The 20,039-nt window shown below is 39.5% G+C and overlaps 1 protein-coding gene across 1 annotated transcript in view; it reads right to left on the bottom strand.

Annotated features, from left to right (window-relative positions):
• Positions 1-20,039, bottom strand: part of SUCLG2 (succinate-CoA ligase GDP-forming subunit beta) — a 318,113-nt gene that overhangs the window by 8,159 nt on the left and 289,915 nt on the right. The window contains exon 10 of the mRNA XM_077128756.1: positions 12,847-12,967. Within this exon, the coding sequence (XP_076984871.1) occupies positions 12,847-12,967 (121 nt within the window). The remainder of the gene's footprint in view (positions 1-12,846; positions 12,968-20,039) is intronic.

The following is a 20,039-nucleotide window of genomic DNA, read 5'->3' as shown; positions in this document are numbered from 1 at the left end:
TAATAAGAATTCTAATAGTTTTTCTTAATGGCTAACACTTATTTAGTGCACTCTAGGTACAAAAAGATGTTTGTTGAATACATGAGCTAAAGGGTTCACAAGCATCATATCACTTAATATTCACTATAACCTTGGGTTGGCATCACTTCCCATTTTACAGATGAGAAAACTGAGGCATTTGAAGGCTTAAGAACTTGCCCAAACCTCCCCAGCAAGTTAGAGGTCAAGTGAAGTCTAAAGTTGTGGTTGGTCTGAGTGCAAAGTCCTTATAAATCATGTGGTCTCACCTTTTAGTGCAAGAAGGAAACCTAGAGCTCTTTCAGGATAAGTCTCTTGCTTTTAGTCAAGGAAACAGAGGCCCAGAGACATTACATAAATTGTTCAGGCTAAACAACCAGCTGGTGGCAGATTTTTAATTTTAACAGGTCTGACTCTTTGTCTAGTGCTCTCATCAGGGCTTGCAAACTGTGGCCCCTGGGCCAGCTTGCTGCCTGTTTTTGAACCGCTCATGTGCAAAGAACAGGTTTTGCAGTTTTATACTCGGTTAAAAGTCAGAAGAATAATATTCCATGATACATGAAAATGATATGAAATTCAAATGTCAGTGCCCATAAATAAAGTTTTTTTGGAACCCAGCCATCCTCATTCATTTACATGTTGTGCATCACTGCTTTTGCACTACTGTGGTAGAGCTAAGTAGTTGTGACAGAGACAGTCTGGCTCGCAAAGGCGAAAATATTGGATCTCTGCTGCAAGTAATTGAGTTTATTTTGGGGAGGAGAGAGGAGAGTAGTGGAAATAAGCCAAATTCTATAAAGCAGCAGATTCCTCTAGCAACAGTCCCTAGGCCATGCCCTGGTTCCTCCTCTGCTATTCTCAAGTGACAGAGAGAGGAGACCTATCTTCTTGATGATAACTCATCACATCCCTTTTGTCATGTTACTGTCCTGTTAGCAATGAAACAGTTCATTGAGAATGAGAGGTAAAGCCCCTGCCATGTCAGCAGCCCTATTCGTCAGTGATGACATATGTCCAACACCTAGCACGTTGCCGGGCACCCCACAGGCAACAGATGGGAACCCCCAGATGCCTTCAGTTGAGTCCTGACCTGAGTCCAGATAATAATAACAACAGCTGACACTGGTTGAGCCAGGCATTCTTCGAAGTTCTTTAAAAACTCATCTGCTCCTTAAAACAGCCCTATGAGTTGGCCCAAATGTTTATTCCCATCTGACAGAACAGGAAACAGGCATTAAACCTGGCTCTTCTGCCAGTTAGCTGAAGGACTCAGGGAAAGTTATTGCAGCTTGGAGCCTTTACATTACTCCTGGATAAATGCCATGTATCTCAGTGGCTTGTATCTCTCATAAGTTATGAAACTTAAAGATGACCTGAAATATCCAGTGGAGCTGTATCATGAGCATACCCATTGTCCTGGATGATTTCTTCTCCCAAGGAAAAAAGAAACTGATGTGCAAGGCATGAACATGTTAGTTATGCGTATGATTGCAGCAAGACCCACCAACTTCTGTGGGTAGGAAGCCGCTGGCAGATTCCTTCTTTACAGCTTACAAAGGGCAGTGTGTACATGCTCATGATCAAGTAAGGCTTACAGTCAAGTCTAACCTATATTCACCAAGGGCTTATTTTTATGCCTTTAACTATATTAACCTGAAAGCAAAAATACACATTAATGTAAACCAAAGCTATGGGAGGCTTAATATTAAACTACAACAGCATGAACTCTTCTGGTAGGCAAATGACACTTTACCATTCTGTCCTCATCCCCCATTACTTGCTAGGAAGCACACAGTTCTCTTAAAAAAGGAACATCTTATACACCTAAACATCTGCATGTGGGCTTTTCCTTCATGCCTTCCTTGAGTCTACTCATGGCTTTCAATTCATGTATCCTCTAACGTATGGATGATTTAAAGAACTTTCAAAGGTAATTGTGATAGTTTGAGACTTTTGTCAGGAGTGCTGACGTTAGAACACAACTGCTGCCTAGGAAGGGACATCACAGTCAATTACTCTGTACTGAGGTTTATGAAATGATTCAGTGGACTCCATTGCTATTATTTTCCTTGTGGAAAAGCCAGCCTCTGAGAGGTTAACTTATTTGATTCTCACAGAACATTTTAGAGCTGTGCAGAGAGGGAGACACCAGGTGGAGCTTCTAGAATCCTGGGTTTTGCAGTTGGCCTCTTCGCTACATCTAGGGTGAGTAAATTATGGCCTGCTGTCTAAATCCACATACCCCATTCTCTGCTTTTGTAGAAAAAAAGATTTATTGGCATTCAGCCACACCCATTCCTTTATGGTCTGTCTATGGCTGTGTCTGTGCTACAATGGCAGAGTTAAGTAGCTGTACAAAGAATAAATGGATTTTTATAGAAAAGGTTGCTGACACTGCCTTGTACCATCCAAACTTCTGGAGATGTGTGCCTGGCTGTAAGGCCAGGTAGAAGAACCTGGAATTATTTTGAGCTTTCCTGGTTTGCATTCCCCATTTCCTACTTTTGATATGGTGGGCAGCTTTATCGCTAAGGGAGATGCTTTGAATCAAGAACAAATACTTGGCACAAGTACCTCCATTCTCTTTTCTTCCATCTGTGGTGGACAACAATCTTTGATCAAAGAACTCATTTTCACTCAGTTGGGATACAGCCTCAGAATTTTATTGGCCCAGGTCTTCAGGCAGCCACTGCGATTACAAAGAACGTGCCTGAAGATAAAGGCTATTTGTCCTCCCTGCTCTAAAGCATTCTCATGGGGTTTTTCTGCTCAGGTAGCTTTGCCTGTGCCCATGACAATCTCAGGATGACATTCTCTGGGAAAGTCTTATTAACAGATCACACTTACTACCTGTAAAATAGTACAGACTAGATCTATCTATATACCTCCTACCTGATAGCAATGCGCTCTGTCTCTTGGATGGCTGATCAAATATGACTATGAAGTTTTACATGAGTTAACTCAGTTAAGACATAAAGAAATGAACTGATTGGTCATTCAGAAAATACACATAATGCAAATAAGGATGTTCTTATATTACAGGGCAGGTCTCAGGACATGCCAATAAAAGGGGTTAACTCATTCTAAAGCCCCTTTTTATTGCAACTCTTCCACCCACAGCTTCTACTCAGGGAAACAACTGAGGTTCTTATTTCTGAAGGGGTGACTGACTGCCCAGACTGGGGTAGATCCCTGGGCAAAAGGCAGTCCCCTCCTCAAGCCTAATGACCTATGATGCTCATTGGAGGGATGTTTCCTTCTTGTAGAGGAACACTGATTAGCAAAATACTGGTGTCTTCCTTGCCTGTTACTCATTCCTCCCCAGGGGGTTGGAGTAGTGGAGAGACTTATTTGATTGGGAGCATGTGAAAGGAAAAAGTTGGCACGTATAGTCAAGCCCTTTCTCTTCCCTTCCTTTTAGGAATGCTCAGAGTGAACCCCATAGTTGTCTTCTGTTCCTTAGGGTTCTTCCCTGCAGATGGGAGCCCTGCCCCTGCTAGCTGTGCCTGTGACTAGGCTGTAAAGCTGCTTAATTCCGGGATTTGGAGTAAGGGGAGTCATTGTTGGTTCCCCAATAAGGTAAATCCTTCAGCCTATTCTTTATCAGCAATGAAAGCAATGTTTTGGTCTCCTTAGTACTTCTTGTTTTTCATCTGATCAGAACCCATAGGGGAAAGAATATGTTGGATCCTCCCCAAGACCACAATGACATAGCCTGGTTGGATGGGCTGAGAGCAGCAGGAGTGGCAGTTATCAGCTCCAGTCAATTAGACTGACTGCCTGTGGGATGTGGACCAACAGGGGACACAGGACCAGGCTGGTCAGTAGCATGAGGCCAAGGTGCAGAGGCACCAACAGTGACTGAGAAGGTGTGAGACGACCTTCCAGGACTCGGAAGGAGAGCTAAAGAGAAAAGTCAGGAGGCTTACGGTTTCAATTCCATTAAAGCCTTCAGAGTAAACCTTCTTTTTATTAAGATAGCTGAAGAGTCTCGGTTCATTACATCCAAAAACCCCGCATAATGCAGAAGCCATCTTTCCTAAAGGAGCTTCAATCCTATAGTTACACTGACTATTTCTTTAAGGGGCTTTAAAAGGCTTTTTCTTGGGTAAAGGTAGAGAACATCCAACATGGAATAAATTTCAATTATTTACATGGTCCTTGGATGAGTGTCTTAGATGGGTGAAATGAAAATCCACATACCAAATGTGGATACCTAGATTAGGTACCTGGAAGTTTAAATACTATATCCAGAAAAGCTTCAGAGGCCTATCTAAGACTTTAGGTCAGGTCCTGTAAACTTAGTGTGTGGTTAAAGTGTGACAAACATTTCAACATTAAGAAGTATCTATCAATGTGGGCAATGGATAGGATTTAAGACTTAAAGGCAGAACAAGATTCCTTCCAATATCTTACTTGGTTTAAACTGGCAACAATACACTCCATGAGGATATAGAAGGGGGAAGTATAAAGAGAAAAGTTTGTGAAATGCTTGTGATTAAAGAGAGAAGAGGCAATAGATGCCCAAGTAAAGTGAAACTGGTCCATGAAAGGATATGTCCATAGGGTTCCGTGGGGAGGAAGGAGATGAAAGAGGTAAGTTGTTCCCCAGAGGCAGAAAGCAAGGTGAGGAACGGAGTATGCAGACAATGGGGACAAGGAAAGGGGTGCAAGAACAATGAGACTCAAACTTAAGATAGGAATGAAGTGCACTGGTCCCAGGGATCAGGAGAGAATGTCTGATCCCTGCCCTTCAGGAAGCTGCCTTTTCCAATGACAGCAGCAACAGAAATGACAAGTGGAGAGAGAGGAATGATGCCATCAGGCAGGTAGGGGTGGGAGGAGTAGGGAAAGGTGTTTCACACCTTGCAAGGGAACAGGGATTGGGAAAGGAAAGAGGATGACATCTTGGGACAGGGCACAGGTGGAAACAAGCACTTGGGAAAACATGCAACATCTCGAAATGTGCAAGGAGGCCAGGAGATATTCTCAGACACAGAGCCAGCACCTCCTGGCTCTGCTAGGCTTCTGCATTCACCATGCCCAGGATCATTCAGCCACTCAGTTGAGGTTCCCTTACACTGTTTATTCTAGGATTAAGCAACAAACCAGGGCTCAAACATTCTGAACAAAAATTTTTTCAACCTATCAGCCACTCAATCTACCAAGGCTACCTTTTTGATGGGAAGCAAAGAAATAACTTCTGCTCTCTTTTCTTGGTCTTACACCCTAGATAAATGAAGACTTGGAGAATAGTCGTCTGCCAAATGCATAGTCACGGCTGGAAGCTCTGTGGCTGTTTCTTAGGTCTTTAATACTTTTAGGATCCACCCTGTCTGCCCTTTAGCAGACTGGATCATCACATTTCAGTTTTACTCTATCCATGCTAAAAAGGATGGTTGATTTGCACTTCTCTAGTTGTGACTACAATTCGTCAGTATCTCACAGAACAAGGATGAGCAAGGGTCCACAGAGGGGAAGTGCTGGCACTTTGACAAAGTAAAAGACATGGAAGGCAAAGTTTCTGACTTAAAGAAGTTGGCATTCTCAACAACTTAACAGGGAGTTTACATAACATTAGGGCAATGGGTAAGGGAAAGAAGGAGGGGGACCAGGGGAAAGCCTTGTTTCTAAAGAGGTCTGTCAAAAGAGAAACAAAATGTTTACATTGCTAAGATAAATCTTTGGCCATTAGTGGAGAGGCCAAATTGAGAAGAGTTGGCTAAGAGACATGGGATTCAATCTAAAAAGTATCTGGCTTACTATTAATTTTTTTTAACTAGTTCAACTTGAAATCATAATGAACACCTGAAAGAGAAGCACATCCTCCTTGAACATATTGAGACACAGAAGCTTGCTGTAGGTTTAAATAGGACAATAAACAACAAGGTGTAGTAGTTGATAGGTTCAGGTGTCAAATTGGCCAGATGATGGTGCCCAGTTCTGTTGCTTTGGATTTATATGATCAGCATGTGAAATTCATCTAGGGCTGATTACATCTGCTGTCTGCTAAGGGGAGCAATATTTAATTCAATTAGCTGGAGGTTTAAAAGGAGACAGCATAGCTCACCAACCCAAGACACTTAAGCTCAGACCCAGATTTTTGGAGATGCAGAAAGGAATCACCCCAGGGAAAGCCATTTGAACCCAGATGCTGGAGGGAAGGCCAGCAGAAATTCCCATGTGACAGAGGAACTCAGATGAAAGCTACCTGTCTTCCCTTGGAAGAACTGTAAATTTGAAACTAGATAAGTCCCCTTTATAAAAGCCAAATCCATCTCTGCTGTATTGCATTCTGCAGCCTTAGGAAACTAAAACACAAGGAAAAATGAATACTTAAAAAAAAAAAAAGAGTAAGTTCCTTTTATGATATGGCCCATTTAAAGTTCCCTAAGATGTTGCTGGTCTCTGGGCCAGAGTTGTAAACTACTTATACAAAACCCAAAGCTTTGGCTAAACCACATTTGCATGGTGAATATACAAAACTGTCATCAGTTTATGTCATTCTTAATGGGTTGGGCTGAATTAACTATTTAGGTAATTTTTGTGCCAAGTTTTGTATGCATTTTAAAAAGGGGAAAAGATAAAACTAATTTTGGATAATTTGTTCTTTATTCATGCCAGACAAAATTGTCTAGAAAAGCTAAACTTTCGAGGGTGGGTCATGGTGGCTCAGCAGGCAGAGTTCTCACCTGCCATGTTGGAGACCCGGGTTCCATTCCTGGTGCCTGCCCACACACACACAAAAAGTTAAACTTCCTCCCAAATACGTGGTTATTCAATTCACCCAAGAATTGAACAATTCTTATTAAATTATTAAATAAAAATAATCCTGCACCTTTGCTGGTAAGTTCTATTCTGATAAGGCAAGCAAATACATGTAATTATAAAGTTACCATTTTCAAAGAGGAGTGTAATCCTTTCCTTATCTATGGGTAAAAGAGTTTGTAATTATACAGTTATACAGTTGTATCTCTGAGATACAGTGTATCTCTTATACAGTTGAGAACAAAGATTTGTCCACAAAATCAAGCCTGATTGGATTGATTAAAACTTTTCTCATCTGCACATTTCCAAAACACTGTGTGTGGGCAAATAAGTCTTTTACATGTGGGTCAACAATTGTTGACATTTTTGGCAAAGATCCTAGACCTTCCAATGGCCAGACAGTAACCAAGAGGGACCACTTTCTTTATTCAAATGAAATTGATGCTCCTAACGAAAGTCTACCTTCTTAGTCACTAAAACTCTAAAACATTTGTTCAGAACTGGTTATACCCTCACATAACCATGTGGTGAGTGCATGAAACTTAGAAAACACTTAATAAATGCTAGCAATAATAATGATTGTCATTGTAATCCAGACTCATGTAGAAAATTTTTCTACCAACTCTGTCTTTTCTGTGTCCCCTGGCTCTGTCACAGTTGCCTGGGATCATGGGCACTTCTCTCTCATCTCATGGTCTCTGACTAGACAAAGGATGTGTTCTGGGAATATGAACGAGTTGTATTATATTAATCAGAATAATGATAAGTTGGAAGTATACATTAGCGAAAATAGACAACAAAACTATGTTAAGTAACTAGAAACAACCACTTGGAATTGTTCAAAATGTCCCTCTGTCTTAGTGCCACTTTGATTTTCCTCTGCATCCACAGACAATGAAGAGTTTTTCTGTTTAGGAAAACAGATGGAACCAAATTGTACTCTAAGGTTGGGTAAAGTAAAACTAAATGTAGGGAGATTTGTATGATGGGTGGAATTATATTTCCACAAGAGAAATGCAAATCCAAAACTGAGATTAAGTATAGGAGAAATTCCCATTCAGGCCCCTGTTAGTTAGCTATTTCCCCCTTTGGAAGCCCTGGGAAGCTGATCTTCTGTGATAACACTGGTTTTTGGTTAGTTTATCATTTTACTGAGTTGTACTGTAGAGGAGCAACTTGTAATGCAGCAAGTCCTCAGTGAGGTTCACTTCAAAATGGGGGTGACGTGCATTTGTTTACCTCATCTCTCTTGGATTACCCCCTGCCTGTTCACAGCCCCTTCCACAGTGTGCAATTTGACCTGCTACTACATAGCTTCATCACAAACTTGGGATGACTTTTCTATAACTCTATGTGGTTTCCCATATTTGACTTTCCCAAGTCAATTAACTATGCTATCATTCTTCTGATCACTAGATTTAAAACTTTTAAGTTTCTCTCTTTTATATGTTCTCCTTTTCTATTTCATCTCCGTGTGGCAATTCTGCCTGGGTTTTCAAGTCTACCTAACTGCAAAGACTCTGGCTACTGGCTTGATTATTCTGCTTTATGTTCTTTCATCTATAATACATTGCTGCAAAGCCATTACTCCCTCCAGCACAGCCTTCCAGTTGACCTAGGCCCCAAGTTTTGGTCTTCATCACTGTTATCATTGCAATGACAACTCCCATATATGGAACAGACCTGATGACTTGGTTCTACTCCTCTTTGTGCTAGGTTCCCTCCTTCTCTCCAATGACCCAAATCTTACGTCTCCTTCCAGGTTCAAATGGGAAATTCTCCTTTTAAAGATTTTCATGCTTATGCACATCTCTAAATCCAATACAATCACAGTAGCCAATATTGGGTAAGCTTAAAAAGGGGGTATATCGATGGCAGTAGGCTGAGCCACAGCAGGCACTCAGCTTAAGGAACACATGCATATTTCATAAGGATCTGTGTTTCCTAAACCCAAGGAGTACGAGGATGATTTGCATTTAGTTCCCTTTGGGGGCCTTTATGGCTAATACCTTCTCCAAATTTCTGTGATTTATTACCCATCATCAGTGCCAATGGTACAGTTAGACAAAGCCAAATTCTTCATCTTTCCCTTGTTTATAATGTGGACCTACACAATTTGGGGATAGGTCTTATGCTGGTGTAGGGTTTCTGGTTTCCTAGAGTATTCCTGGTGAGCATCTTTGGTACTAAGATGCTGGATGCGAGAGCCTTCATCTATGTAAGGACACCAATTCCCACAAGAGGAAGAAAGGAATACCTATTAGATCTCCAGAAAAAAAATGTCCAAAGCTTTCTCCCCCTTTAGCTCTCTTGATAAAGGTTCCAGGGGCTAATTATAGTATTGAGGTTATTATGGTGATAGGAGGGTAGTGGTAAAGAAGGTCACCACAGATGTTTGCGGCTGATATAAACCTGGGTACTGTTTGCTCTTTGAGCTCATCTTGAGAGATCACATTCAACTCCCAGTGACACCACTGGATACTGTGAGGCCATCAACATTGCCTAAGATTCTGCAAGCCAGGCTGGTTAATTATCTGGGATGCCATAATGGTGAGTATTACTATGATAGGAGCTGGCCCTATTAGGGCAAATATTTAAAATTTTATGTTTATTCTTGTACTTTTATTGTTTTCTTTTGTTCCTTCTGTTTATCTTGTAACTGAAACCATTTCCTTTATTTCTGCATATCCTCTTTAATGCCTAAAGCTTAGGGACTCTACAAAGCATTTGTTAATATATTAATTAGCTAGTTAATAAACCACAGGCATATATAGCTTTTAAGGGCACTAACCTAAAAGTTGAGCATGCAATCATCTAACAAATTTTAAAACTTCAAAGCTCTTTGTAGTAGCATAGACAGACCTTGGAAACAGCCAGTAGAGATTATTAAGGGGGATTATCAGAGGATGTGTTATTTGGCATTATTTCAACATGTATCATCCAGGTATTAGTAGAGCTCAGTTAATACTCCTGAAATCTTAAACGTAATGTGAAAGCAAAATAAATGCTTTTTTTAATCTTTTGAGAAAAATTTAAAGAGGGGGTAATAACATTCTTTTCATATTCATGAAGAGTGTTTTGAGACTAGGGTTCAGAATACAATTGTAACTAATAATTATGGGCTTCTACTGACAACACAGGCACATGGAGGATCACCAGAAAGAACAAGTCCCACCATACTGTATGCACCCATTTCTAGTTGTTTCCATGTAACAGATGCTAGCAGGTCTGATTTGCCTATAGGGATCTGCTCCCCTTTAAAACAAAAGGAAAGTTGACTTTTAGAATCTGGGGGTCATTGGTTAATTTGACTCTGAGAACAGTCTGACACCAAGATTTCAATTAGAATTATACCAACACTGATGAACCTACTAACTTCTTGCTCACTTTTTTTTTCAGCGCAGCTTGGCCAATTATTTTCCTTTAATTGAAATTAATTTTATTGGGATCAACTTTGTTCCATTTACATTTTTAAGAAGATTTCATTCATTGATGCATTTTGATGTCTATATTAAATTTTGCCAATTAGAGTATCTGTTATTTTCAATTTAAATGAAAATGTTTATTTTTGGTGACATACATACACCATGAAATTTCCCATTTTAAGCACTTTCATGCATATAATTTGGTGATTTTATATTCATAATTTTTAAGTCACCATACTATCAATTATTACCAAAATGTTTACATCACCCCAAGCAGAAACTCTGACCCATTAAGCATTAACTCCTCATTCCACTCCCCAGTCCTTGGTAACATATAATCTACCTTCTGTCTCTATGAATTTGCTTATTCTAGGCATTTATATAAATGAAACGAAACATTTTTCCTTTTCTGTCTGGCTTATTTCACTCAGCATAATGACTTGGAGTTTTATCCATGTTGCCACATGTATCATAACTTTATTCCTTTTTCTGGTTGAAAAATATTCCATCAAGTAAAATACCACATTTTGCTTATCTATTCAGCAGTTCATGGACACTTGAGTGCTTCCACCATCTGGTTATTGTGAATAATGCTGCAATGAACACTGGTGTGCAAATAACTGTTCAAGCTCTGGCTTTAAATTTTTTTGTACATATACCTAGGAGTGGACATGCCAGGTCATATGGTAGTACAATGCTCATCTTTCTGAGCAACCGCCAAACTGTTTTCCACAGCAGTTGTATCATTTTCAATTTTCTTTTGAGATCATAATTTCTCCTAGGACCATACTGTTTAGATCTGAGTTTGTGGAGTAGAGAGTGTCAGGGAGGAGGAAAGGAGAGTGACAGGGAATGACAGAAAAAAAAGGAGGAAACATAGAGACAAAGAAGCTGCAGCTGCGTGGAGTACCAACTCCAAAGGACAGGATAGACAGCAGTGTCAAAATATCCCTGGAGCTTATCTTCAGGAGAAGAAGGTCTCTAGGGAAGTACAGCACCAGGACAGAGCTTGGGAAAATCAAGCTGTCCCAAGAACAATACTGTTGAAATCTACTCAAGAGGACTGCTTACTTGTAATATGCATTTGTTGATGATGTGGACAGAATTTTTTAATAGGTCTCACATGAAAGTGTCTGTTTTATTTGTCTATGACAGTTCTGTTCTCCAAGCGTATTTCATGGAACCCTAGTTTCCCTGGGGCATAAACTTTTCAGGGCAATAATAATAATAATAATGTCTATAATAATACTGTGCTGGCATTTGCATTGATGGTGCTAAAGCAACGGTAGATAAAATTGTTCACTGGCAGTGCACAACAAATTAAGGTAGTGGCAGCTGGCATCATTGCATTTTTCAACATTGCACACTCAGTAAAAAAATTGCCAATTTCAAGTAAGAATATCCTCAGTGAACAGTAGAACTATTAATTTTATTAAATTTCAATACTTGAGTACATGTCATTTTAATACTTCATGTGACCAAATGGGAAATAGAGCAAATGTGCATCTGTCTATCTGTGCAGCACTTCTGCTGCATAATGAACTGCGATGGTTGTTCAGAGGAAACTGATCTGTGCAACTGTTTGAGTAGTGAGCTAAACTACCTACTTTTCCTGTTGAACATTATTTTTACTAGAAAGAATGATAGACACTATGTTGCTCAGATTTGGCATTTGGCAGACATTTTCTTGAAAATGAATAAAGTATATCTGTCATGTAAGGAAACAATTGACAGTTTTGTGGCTGATAAAATTTGCACTGTCAACTGAAAATTAGAATTTTGGGAAACTTATGAACTTGCCAGCTTTCCAAATCTTAAGGGCTTTTCTGCTGAGGTTTGTGGTGATGTTAACATACATGATTTAGAAAAATAATTCTATCTTGAAATATATCTTTGGAAGAACTGAATAACCCAATCTTTTCCAAATGATTAATCTATGCTGTTACAAATAAATGGGTAAAAGTCTATTTAATTTGCAAAAGAGACCAACAGATATTCAGCCAGATATTACAGGAATCTGCAAAAATGTCAAACAATGCTGGTATTGTTACTAAAATTTAAGAAGATGATTAATGTGCATAAAATATGATTTATGTTAACATATAATGGTTTTATTATTTTTATAAAATGAATTAATAAATACTTAAAAATGTTTCACATAGCTATTCCTATTACTAAGTTAATTTATTAATCAATTACATTAATTAAATTTAAAAATATTGATAGATATAAACCAAAATACACAAATCTGTTGGGGTCCTCAGTTTTAACATGCAAAGGGGTCCTGAGACCAAAAAGCTTCAAAACTGCAGCTCTGCCATGATGAATAATTATTGGAACAGCATTTCACATTTTTCATAGAATACTAATCTTATGAAATGATTCCTTTAAGAGGACTCAAATCTGAACTAGATTTTGAAAATTTGGAGAATCACAACAAATCCCATTCTTGGAGAGCCACAATCCATATATTAGCCTGTCAGGGGCACTGAGAAGTCCAGCTATACTGCGTTTTCTTTATCTTTTTTATCCAGTGTTTCTTTATGTCATTTGGGGGAGTTGGTGAATTCAGAACATGTCGGTCACCTGACCTTGGCTAAGTGGTAGTGGTACAGTGCAAATCTATCCAACTTACCTTCAAGTCGGACCACTAGGGGCACCTTGAGTTCTAGCTCCCGGCAGGCTTTGGTGATGCCATTTGCAATGATGGCGCAGTTCACGATTCCACCAAAAATATTGACGAGGATGGCTTCAACCTGGAGTCAGAAATCGGAATCAAAATGCTGACAGTGGACATCCTAGAAAATTACTGGTTAAGGACAGGTTCCTTGGGTATATTCTCTTTTCCTTTCCTTTACCTTTTTTTTTTTTTTGACACAGAGCATAAAATATAAAAGCCCAAGTGACATTAAGAAAATTAAACTTTAGTACTGAATTAATAAATATCAATAGGTAATATTACCATATTAAGCCACGTTATACCATCAATCACTCCCCTTGACATGAAATGAATTCAAATGAATTCAATCACCATTTATTTGCCTATGTATTATATATAGCCTTCTGGTCTTTCTTATATTATTGTTTGGAAGCATTCTTTTTATAGGTAGTATCATGTACTTTCATCTTTTCTTATCATGGTTTAAACTTAAAGTTTTACCTGGGATGGTGCCTCTTACAATATTTCAAAATCTAGCAACTTATCAATTATTTGTTGTTTTTTTATTAATAGGCAAAGATTCAAACTTCCCTATGTGTCCTTAATACCTCTTCAATATGCTAAAGCTATATTTGCAACAACCAGATAATAAGATAATTAATTATCTTATGTAACAAACTTTTTGAAAAAAGACCCCCAAAGAAAGAGATATAAGTTTATACCACAAGTAAGGATATAAGAAAAAGTCAAGCTACTGACTGTAATTTTTCAGGAATGCAAATTTAAACCCATCCTCTTAACTTGTTTGTATATATTCCATATTCCAGGGCATGAATGTTGTAAAAAAAAATTGTTCTTGTCCTGACTTGACAAATAGAAAAAAGAAAATCCTATATAATTAACATGAAGGAGGTAATGAAGAGAATTCATTACCCAGATTAATTGATAACACCCACATAAAAGGCTGTTCATCAGCCTGAAGCATCAAAATCCCAACAATGGAGTCACAATTAAATTATGCTATGCTAACTGTAAAGAATGTATGTATGTTCTGCATGCTATTTTCAGATTCCATTATTTCAATATATTAAATCAGCTAGCCTAAACATATGAAAAAAATACATTTGGTACAGCACTTAACTGCTTAGAAAGTGCCAATGCATGGACCCCTCATTTTTTTTTTTCTTGATCCTTACCAGAACTCTATTCTGTAAACACGGTGAGGGTTAGATGCCTGAAACTGATGAAGTCAATCAGAAAATTAACAGTACTTGTCTAAGCTCACATAGCTAACACATACAGTGATGAAGCTCGAAGTCACCTCCTTTGCTTGCCTACTGATTTGTTCATTTAAGGCAGCTGTTAAAGCTGGGACCACGGGCAGATTACTAAACCTCTTTTGAACATGGCTTCCTCACCTATAACACGGGAATAATAATAATAGTACCTAGTCCTTAAGGTTGCTGAAATGCCTAAATGAGGTGACATATGTGAAAAGCCTAGAACTTGCCTGTAAAAGCGCTTAACTGACGTTTATACGTGCATTTATTCAGCAAGCAATAGTGAAGGTACCTAGACAGCAAGCAAGAAGTAAGGAAACCTCTTTCTGTAGACCGCAATTAGGTTGAATTGGAGCACAGTGGGAACACAGACTTATTGAACTTCAATAAACAGGTAATGCTTTAAAAATAAAATAAATGAGCAATATTTTTCAACTCAATTAGAGATGGAGACTACTCCCCAAAAAAGAGATCGAAGGTTACCACACACAGCAGTGCCATCGCTAAGCAGAAGCTTGCTTTTTAATGACAGCTATTAAGTGCTGTTAGCACTGAGGTTTGGTACGGCTAACCTTTTTGCAGGGCTGGGAGTAGGCAAGTATTGAAAGTAGCCTATGTTGGGGGTAGATATGTAGTAATAAGTAGTTTCCAAGTAACTGTGGGACGGTGAAGAACTTGCCAGAACAATGGGAGAAAAACACTCCAGAGCAATAATGACTCCACAGGGTCCAAGACCGACACTGAGGAACTGCTGAGGCCTACTAAGGTTTGGGTAGAAAAACTAGGCATTCTAGGAAAGCAGACTGACACCTGTACATCTCTATGTTACAACGTGAGCTTTTAGGAAAAGAAAATCCTGTACAATCTTAGAGGACAAGTTCAAATGTAGATTTCTCATTGAAGTTTTCCTGCTTTACCACATTAGAACGAATCACTCTTTTTAATTTATTTAAAACAGTATGCTCACTCTAGAGCTGGCTCACCTACAGTAGGTGATCTGACTAACTAATGTGAATTCATAAGGGGTGAGGGGAGAAAGAAAGGGGAAGATGCCTGTGGTTCTGTGATTCAATTCTATTCAATGGATGTAGGTGTCAAATACGAGCTGTGAATCTGCTGTTCCCTCCGCCCGTATCAGTTCTCATGAGTCTCTCATATGCCAGTTTCTTGTTGTGTTTAATGACAGTCTGACATTTAAAGATACTGTTCATATAACAACTTGTGCCTAAAAGTACGCCAATCTCTTCAACTATTTTAAACCCAAGGAAAAGCCCTCTTTTCCAACACAGACGAATAATTAGCATTGTTAGTTTTACTGAGAAATGGTTTGTTTTTGTTGTTCAATGTAGTTTATTTGGTACTCACCCCCCATCTCCCTGACCCCAAATGGGAATTCCTTGCATGTGTCACCTTTGTGCTCCTCCATGATAAAGATGCCATTTTTCTGCCTTTTTCTAATCAGCAGTTAGCACAATTCAAGACAGAGTAATCTAATAAACAGTGGTTTAAAGAACAAGTGAATTGATGCTGATAGACACTTAATGACTCTCTCTTTTGTACCAGGCACAGAGTTAAGTGCTTGGGATACAGAGATGAATAAGATATCATCAAGGAATGCAAAGCCTAGTTTGCGAGGCAACTGCCATTGTAATTGCAATGACAATATAGGGCCTGTAGGGGACTTAGAGGGCTAAATCCAGGACAGGGGCAGTGGACTCAGACGGATGGGGCTAGAGAGGCATTTTGGAAGAGGCGATGTTTCAGTCCACAGGGAGAAGAAAGAGCAGGATCTCAATAGAAGGCAGAGGCAGGATGAAGGTAGGGGTGGTAACCCAATTTGGTTCACTCAGGAATGACAGGTTGAATGAGGAGGTAATGAGAAAAGAGGCTGATGAGGCAGAGTGGCAAATACCAGAAGGCAGGAATGGGATTTCAGGCTCTCTTCCTTATTCCTTCCTTTTTGCAGGGCTGGGAGTAGGCAAGTATTGAAAGTAGCCTATGTTGGGGGTAGATATGTAGTAATAAGAGGGGGATAGGGGGACAGAGAGAGGAATGAGTGCATTGTGAGGGTAAGAGAGCTGGAGAGGGAGTGAGAGAGGGTGAGAGTTGGAGAGCCAGAAAAGAAAGAAGCAGAGAGGGAGGCTGAGAGAGAATGCAGGTGAGAAAACACCAGAGGGAGAGAGAATGCAAAAGGAAGAGAGAGAACCAGCAGTGTGAAGAGACAGTTTGACCAATGTGGTAGTTAGATTCAGTTGTCAACTTGGCCAGGTGAAAGTACCTAGTTCTGTTGCTGTGGACATGAGCCAATGGTAGGTGAATCTCATCTGTTGCTAATTACATCCGCAGTCGGCTAGGAGGCGTGTCTGCTGCAATGAGTGACGTTTGACTTAATTGGCTGGTGCTTAAATGAGAGATCGCAATGTAGCACAGCCTAGCAGCTTGGCATTCCTCATCTCAGCACTTGCAGCTCAGCCCGGGCCCTTGGAGATGGAGAAAGAAATCACCCCGGGGAAAGTTGTTGGAACCCAGGGGCCTGGAGAGAAGACCAGCAGAGACCATCCTGTGCCTTCCACGTAAGAAAGAACCTCAGTGGAAAGTTAGCTGCCTTTCCTCTGAAGAACCAACAAAATAAATCCCCTTTTATTAAAAGCCAATCCGTCTCTGGTGTGTTGCATTCCGGCAGCTAGCAAACTAGAACAACCAATGCCAAGAAGGCAGTTAGGATTTCAACAAGGAGAGCAAGGGAAGAGGTTCACAGGCTGCCTTGAGCAGGGAACAGGGTTGGTTAGAACACATGGTGTGCCATAAAGCACTGAAAGGGAAATCACAGGTGGGGAGTGCTGGCGGGAGGACCCCGCTCACCCGGAAAGTATGCCATTCCCTCCCACTATAAAATAATTTGCTGCAGTCATGCACTTTAATGGAAATCTGATTTAAGGTTTCTCACTCTGGGCCAATTTCTATAATTAACTACTGTAATCTGCAATCTCAAACTGAGAATGAAATTAAGACAGTTTGAAAATGAAAGTCTCGTGGCATTATCATTTTTATTTAGCATTTATGAAGCATGTCAAATTTACAATGTGTGCTTCACATGTTCATTCATTATTACAACCACTAATTGCTGCTCTGTGACAACATCAATGGCAACTTTTAATAGTCTCCCCACCTTCTCTTGGCAAAGAAGATGTTAACAACAACAAAAACAAATGTCAATGTTAGTTCTATTGAAGTATCCAGGGACTCTCCCAGAACATTCTCTAGTGAGTTCAGGAACAGAATTCTCAGGTGAGAATTATGAGGGTTGCTATTTACTGTTTCACAAAAGGAAAGATCATCCAACAAGGCACTTAAGGGGCCAGATATGGTACCCAGGTCCACAGAGCCCAGACAGCAGCTCTCAAGGCGAGGTCTGTGGCAGACGTTGGCAGCTGTGCAGTCCAAATGCAGGTTCTTCAAACGTCGGTGGGTGCTTGACTTTGCAAAACACACTCTGGCTACAGATTTTAGCTCACAATTAAGAGTAAAGAATGAATAGCAAAAGAACAGTTAAGTTCTGCTGTTTATCAAACTCTATCTCCCCAAACAAACAAAAATCAATAGAAAAACTCCTTTTGGGGGGTGGGTAATGGATATAGAACCTCTGGAGTATCTTATGAACTTAAGGGACCCCAGATTAGCTGAGCTCACACACCAATACATATATTTTTGGAAAATTTCATGCAAGTCCCATGAGTAAATTGCTCTGAAAAGATATGGGGGTACAGGCCTCAGAGGGAGCATTTAGGATAGAGGTATAAGCTTTGGGGGAATTGTGAATTCTTTTCCAACTCTCTATAAAAGTTTGTTTGAATGTGTCCTTTTCTGGGAGAAGCATCTGTAATGTCTAGGACACACTACATTAATATTCACAAATGTAAAAATAACATTGACTAAGCACTTAGCAGATAAGAGGCAATAGTCTAATTATTCTACATTAACTCATTTGTATATGAGCATTACATGAGGTAGATATGATTATTATCTGCATTTACAGATATGGAAGCTGAAGGCACTGCAGATCTGGAAGAATTACTGGCCTGCAGCTTTATCTATCATCAACTGTCTTACTCAGAGCCAGCAAACCTATATGGGGCCCCCAGAATATACACTGTGTATTTTTTCATTCATCACCACAGCCAATTCTGCCATAAACGTATTAGGTAGCTATTACCTACTCTATTTAAAGATAAGAAAACCTAGACTCAGACAGATGAAACAACTTGTACCAAATTATGTAGCCAGTATGTTGCCTGGCTCAAAACTCAGTTCTTTTTCTTCAATATTATCCTGCCTCTTTTAAAGTGTAAATACTATATATTGCTCAATAACAAGTGAGTAATTAATTATGTATTCTTGAGGGTTTTACTTGGGGCTTAATCTTCTAACCATTGATTATGCCAGTGGTTAAGCCAGTGAGAAAAAAAAAAAAAAAAAAAGATGCACATTTTCTACATCTACATTTAAAATCACAAACCATGATATAAAGGGGGAGGGAAACACTCGGTACTAAAAAAATCAGAGAACAGGATCCACATTAGCCTGTCAGGGAAGGTCTCTGGGAGACAGTGATATTTAATTGAGATTTGGACGGCCAGGAAGAGACCAGACAGATTCAGAGATGGGGGAAGATCAGAGATGGGGAAAGAATAGAGTAAGACAAGAGAACCCCTTGGGTGGAGAGAGGTTGGTGTGCCTGAAGATTACCCAGCTTCTGGGGCTTGAGAAGGATAATGAGGAAAATGAGATGGCCACCAAGCCAGGGGCCAAATCACCCACCGAGCTCCAGGATAAGGAGTTTGAGAAGCCTTTGATATTAAGACATCTACACAGACTTCAGAGAGGCAAGGAAGGAAACTAACATTTATCATCACCAACAATGTATTTATATAACATTTATATGATAGGTTTTATTATCTGTGTTTTATGGATGAACCAAGGCTCAGAGAGTTTAAGGTCTCATTAGCTATTAAGCAGTCAATAGTTCAAGCAACAGCCAGTTCCACCATACCACATTCAGGGCCAACTGGGGCAGCTGTGAAATCTTAGAACTGCCACTGAGAGAGACCAGGGATCAGCAAACTGAGCATGGCTGTGTTTCAAAAAAAACTTTATTTCAAAACAGGTGTTGGACCAGATTGGGTCCACAGGCTACAGTTTGCCGATTCTTGACATAAACATGACTTGGTTCCCAGTTTCTCTCAAATTCTCTGCGAGTCAATCACTGTCCTCTTTCCTAGTATCGTTTGATATTTCTTAGTTTGCACTTTTCAAATTCTAATGTTGTCTCTTCTTTTGTTGCATCATTTTCTTGCTGTCACTGATAACATTAAAGTGCCCAGGCTGTAGCAGTGGCTGATTAAATAAACGTGTCCATTCCAACTTAAATATCATTTCTTTTAAATGAAATGTGTACCTTTGACTAGTTCATAAAATGACTTGAATGCATTTGCTTTATTCTCTTTCCCTCCCTGAAAACGGCTAGGAGTGAACAAACAGAAAGATTCTGGCAACAAGCCAGCCATTTTGCAGAGTAACTGTTATTGCAAATGGTTAAGTACTATATTGCATCTAAAATATACTGCAGCATATACATTAGGTACAGTAAGTGTGACTATTGAATTTTGTCTACCTTTTCCTATTCAGTATGCTAATTTAATCTCATTGTGGTGGGCATTAGGCTGATAAAAACCAAGGAGCATGTTTATATTAGTCAAGATAAGGAATTTTTTTTTTTAATCACAAGTTATTTTAATTCTGAGTGCTGTTGCTCTTGTTTAAGCATCTGTTTTTGTGGAACTTTTTCTTTTTTTCTTGTGTTTTTGTTTTCCTGCTGAATTCTAATCATGT

Source organism: Tamandua tetradactyla, chromosome 15 (genome assembly GCF_023851605.1).
Source record: "Tamandua tetradactyla isolate mTamTet1 chromosome 15, mTamTet1.pri, whole genome shotgun sequence".
Taxonomy (NCBI): Eukaryota; Metazoa; Chordata; class Mammalia; order Pilosa; family Myrmecophagidae; genus Tamandua; species Tamandua tetradactyla.
Note: the sequence above shows the minus strand (reverse complement) of the source record. Positions and strands in the feature narration are given on the sequence as shown.